Source organism: Mus pahari, chromosome 10, assembly GCF_900095145.1.
Source record: "Mus pahari chromosome 10, PAHARI_EIJ_v1.1, whole genome shotgun sequence".
Lineage (NCBI taxonomy): Eukaryota > Metazoa > Chordata > Mammalia > Rodentia > Muridae > Mus > Mus pahari.
Window position 1 is genome coordinate 57,197,350 of NC_034599.1, and position 5,108 is coordinate 57,202,457.

The following is a 5,108-nucleotide window of genomic DNA, read 5'->3' on the forward strand; positions in this document are numbered from 1 at the left end:
CTTACACATGTTCTTCCTGCACCTGCGGTATTCTCTTCCCCCACGCGCGCCTCATCCCTCGGACCTCCCCTCAGAAGCCACTCGCTGAGGCTACTTCTCTTGATATTCTAGATGAAGTTAAGACAGCTACTTCCCATAATAGCCTGTCCCAACTGAAAATTTAAAATATGGAAATCTTTGTTCAAAGTCTAGCTTCCCTGTTACACTCTCAAAGAGAGAGGGAAATAGCTCTTCACTCTATGCCCAAAGCCTAGCATTTTGTTCTAGCAGAGGGTCAATAAATCTTTATTGATCTGTAAATGACTAGCTGGAGTGCTAAGTAAGTGAACTTGAATATAATACTGGCCAAGTCATGAAACAAAACTGCACTTTCATTATTATATTAAATGTCTAACTTAACCGGTATCAGTCATACTTTCTATCAAAAGATCTGTAAATCTTTAATGTGTTTGTATGCAAGGCAAGGGAGGAATGTCAGGATGGCCTTCATCACAGATCTAGGCGAGGGTCCCCCATAATGACCCCAGTGCATCACCCACTTTCAAAAGAAGCAACATGCACTCACATGGGAGAGTTCCCGACACCAGCCTTGAGTGTACCATTCATACAGAAAACACAGATGCTCTGAAAGTGGGTTCAAAACTGTAAGCAGTTCTTTTAAACCTGACACAGCCCAAGCAGTCTGTGAACTAAGTAGAAGCAAATCCCAAACACTGTGGAGGCCAGCTCTTCACAACTTAGATTAATGAGAAAACAAAAACAAAAACTACAGACTCACAAAGCAAATTTTTATTTTAAAATTGTTAGGATTTTAGTGCATATGAAAATATGATATGACACATAAGGATGTTAGCACATGGAAATATAGCAGAAAATATTTTAGGCAACTTTTGAAATCACTATGCTTATTTTCCTGTGAACAAGTCCTTTGCTTACATGAGTTTGGTCATGGGACATTAAGAATATTAAGGATTTTCATATTATTGCTTAACAACTTCTTAATGAGGCTTTGCATTTCTACCTGATCCACACATAATATTTTTTTCAAATCAGCAGTCACGACAGAAGCCTTTTCTCTCAGCTCTGATGGTACATGCTTAATATTGAAATAATCTGACAACTTGGACCTGGAATTGTACAGCATATTGATAATCATTTCCATGTCATCGTCTAGGTCGCTGGTACGTCCCTCTGGGAAGACGTTAGATCCGTACATCTGTTCCAACTTGTGCTCGGCGGCTGCGGCCAGGGCCAGGCTCCTTTTCAGGTGCTCCCTGGAGGCCTTGATGAACTCCTTGAACTCGGGACTATTATTGCCACTAAGAAGCCCCTGCTGAATCTCTGCATTAATATTGGAAATTTTTCTCAAAATATCCTCGTGTCTCGTATTCAGGGAGTGGCGTCCAGGTAAGTCTTCAGCACTCGGGATTTCCGACTGGCCTGAGAGCTGGGGTACATCCTCGGAGTCTGTGGAGACATCCATGCTGGTGCTGGTCTTTGCTGTTACAGTAATACGAGTTGCCTGGGTGTTAGCTGGCTGGGTGGCCATGGATGATATCCGTGAGGTCCCCGTTAGCTCCTTGTTTGGTGTTGTGCTGGTCTCTAACTCTTCCTCGGGCTCTGACATTTGCGGGGATTCAGACACCGTCTCCGGCTCCGGCACCGGCTCCGGCTCGGGCTCCAGCTCCGGCTCCAGCTCAGGCTCAGTCGGCAGCGGCCTAGACTCCAGTTCCGGTTCCGGCTCCGGTTCTTTTTCAATAAATGGTTCCTCCGTGCGTAAAACAACAGAAATATTGTTTGGCCGGACGGACCAGAATGCTGTACTTTGGGTTCTTCTCCTCAGCGTGAAGCCGCTAGTACGGGAATTTGTCGTTTCATCGATGGGTCTGATCAGAACATCACTCTCAGGGGTGACTTCTTGTGCGGAGACTAACCCAGGGGTGAGTAGCACTTTAGATGCCAATGACCTTGGCTCTGAGCTATCCACAGTTCTTGTGGAACTCAACTTTTTCCCAAGACCCTGCTCCTTGGTGGGCACACTCATTACGAGGTTCTGTAAAATGTGTACATAATGATTCAAATTCTGCTCTTCATCGGGCAACACAGTTATGGCTTGAGGGGGAAAAAATCAAACACACAGTAAGTAACGGTTATTCCATATGACACAATGGCAGAATCTGCTAACCTCGGCTCACTTTCTATGCTAGCTCTTAAGTACAGAAATCAAGCTCCGTTTCCCTAACACCAGGCCAGCGTTCTCTGAAAACACAGAGCCAGAGTAGCCCCAATCCAGCGTGTTTGTGTAGAGCCACTCAATACACAACTGTGAGTTCAGAGTTACAAACCTTGCCATTCTAGCGCTGGGGACACTGAACCAGCTGGAGACAGGTTCCTGGGGTTTCCTAGCCAGACAGCTGAGTCTCCTTAGAGACTTCCTGACCACTGGGAGATCCTATCTCAAGAATATGTGTCAAATGGTTCTCAAGGAACGACACCAGAGATTGTCCTCTGGCCTCCACTGCCACAACCTACACATACACACAAAAGCCAACACTTAACCTGGGCTTTTTTTTCTGTTCACTTGATATGTTTGGTATTCAAATAGTGCTTCCTCTCTAATGCCTTTAATTTTTTGAAAAAACAAAAACAAAAACAAAAACAAACAAACAAAAAAAAAAACAACAGGAGTTTTCTTACCTGTTTTTATTAAGTATATGTGTGTGCCTGTGTGGATGTACTGACTACAAGAACTGAGCCGTCTCCCAAACCCTCAACATTACCCATTAGAAACGACTGTACTGCTGCTACGTTCCTTTGCTCCCTTACACACCAGTGATTCATACTAAACTGTTTACTGGGAGAACTATAAGATATCTGTAATTTGCTTCTAAATAAGTTAAGCACAAGGATTTGGGGGCAGGGAAGTTAGGGGAGAAGGGACAACAGTGGAGACACCAGTGGTCCCAACTAATCAAAGGGTCTGTCACAGAGGAAGCGTTTATGCCACCACTTCTGTTTGTGTGTGTGTTTCACTTTTTTCTATAAAAAGTTGTTTCTAAAATTTTTGAGAAATTTTCTGTTCTAGGCAACTAGAAGCAAACAGTTGGGCTGACGATGGCCAGCCCAGAGCAGAGGCATAACAGAGGCTTTGCAGAGAGAGGTCACTTGATCTGCAGTAAATTAGCTTGTCTTTTCAGACTAGCAATGGCATGCCCAGGTAGCTATTAAATAAGTTAGGATGCCAAAGGACAGGAGAAGGAGGTTCTCACTAGATGTGATTTCTAAAAACATCTCAAGTACTCATTATCCTCCTCTGCCGTTACTCTGGAAACACCAACACCGAAAAAGCCTGTTTGTGGCTGCCTAGCAACAGAGGCACCCTACCTCCTACCTTGCTTTTCTTTCTTGTAACCGCACGCTTGGGTTTCTGGATCATTCTATTCTTGAATCCGTCCCCACCTCACGTGCTTCCTCACTCCTGTTTTTGCCCTTCTAACACATCCCTGCATCTCAGATTCCCAGTGCCACTAATCAGGACCAGTCTTGCAAATCATTTGAGCCCTGGAAAAATGCTTGCAGGTCAGATAGCAAAAGGAGAGTCTCCAGTATCCTTACACAAAATCCCACAAGGGTGAAATCCTGTTTTTCTCGGTTCTACAGGAAGTTCTTAAAAAGCAAATACACTTCTAATTCTTACAAAGAGCAAGCTGACCTGCTAGTAGCTGAGTCACTTACAACACATTGACCATTTCCTGTGTATATTGTATTGTATTGACCCCAATATAAGATAGCTACTTTTTTTGCCAGTTGGATATCTAAGCAAACAGCATGTCCCAGACCATGGCTAAGGTTAAGAAGCTCCCCCAGTGGTGCTGTGGAGATAGATCAGTAGGTAAAGAAAGTGCTTGCCTCACAAGCTTGAGGTTTTGATCTCAGATCCCCAGCACCCACAGAAGCTGATCAGGTGGCATCCCCTCGCACTGGGGACAGGAGGATCCCTGCCTGGGACTTGCCACCCAACTAAGCTCAGCCAATCAGTGAGCTCTGAGTGAAAGAAAATAAGGTGAAGAATAATCGAAAAGAACACCTGATGGCAACCTCTGGCCTTCATATGCACGTCTGCAGTACATACACATGAACGTGCGCGCACACACATGCACACAAGAATCCCCTGCAGTGTGAGGTGTCAGGACACTGTTTCCAGGGCCTCTGCTAGGCAGCTTGGGCTTCTGCTGGAGTCTCAGCTCTGAGGATGTCAGCGGAGCTTGAGTTTTCTACTTCAGTTAATAAAGCTAATTGGTGACAATTTATAAACTAAGAGTTGTGTTTTCTGCTTTCTTTGCCCCCTGAGACAGGAACCCAGGCTGGTCTGAACTAGTTAGCCAAGGAGGACCTTGCCTGCCTGGTCATTCAGCCTGCACTTCCCACAAGCTGGGATTGCAGGGGTGGACACCGGTTAAACTTCACTTTTGAAAAAGCTGTTGTCTTTGTGTATGTTCTATTTGTATGAGGATTATGTGATTTTTTTTCACAGAATACAAAACAGAGAAGCAAATACATCAACTCAGATTCTAGAGTTTTGCACGTCAGCTGAAATAACTCTTTTTGAGGACTGCACTGGAACATAGAGAGAGAAGTATGGTACTTCACTTGAAATACCTGGGGATCTGAGATCAGATCATCAAACTTGTGAGGCAAGCACTTTCTTTACCTACTGATCTATCTCCACAGCACCACTGGGGGGCTTCTTAACCTTAGCCATGGTCTGGGACATGCTGTTTGCTTAGATATCCAACTGGCAAAAAAAGCAGCTATCTTGTATTGGGGTCAATACAATATTGCAGAGTAAATAATACCACAGAAATCAACTAAACAAAATATACAGCATCAAATAATTACAAAGACTCACAGATTTCTCCACTATAATGACCTGTCACAGTTTGTGTTTTTTGTTTTTTTTTTTTTCTTTAATGATTTTGTTTGTTTAAAACAGTGTGTCTTTGGGCTGGTGCTCTTCCGAAGGTCTGGAGTTCAAATCCCAGCAACCACATGGTGGCTCATAACCATCCGTAACAAGATCTGACGCCCTCTTCTGGAGTGTCTGAAGA

The 5,108-nt window shown here is 44.1% G+C and overlaps 1 protein-coding gene across 1 annotated transcript in view; it reads right to left on the bottom strand.

The window, feature by feature from the left end:
* Nucleotides 1-776: 776 nt before the first annotated feature.
* Nucleotides 777-5,108, bottom strand: part of Spesp1 (sperm equatorial segment protein 1) — an 8,497-nt gene continuing 4,165 nt past the window's right edge. Inside the window, exon 2 of the mRNA XM_021208100.1 lies at nucleotides 777-2,112. Coding sequence (XP_021063759.1) covers nucleotides 947-2,112 — 1,166 coding nt within the window. The 3' untranslated portion in view covers nucleotides 777-946. The remainder of the gene's footprint in view (nucleotides 2,113-5,108) is intronic.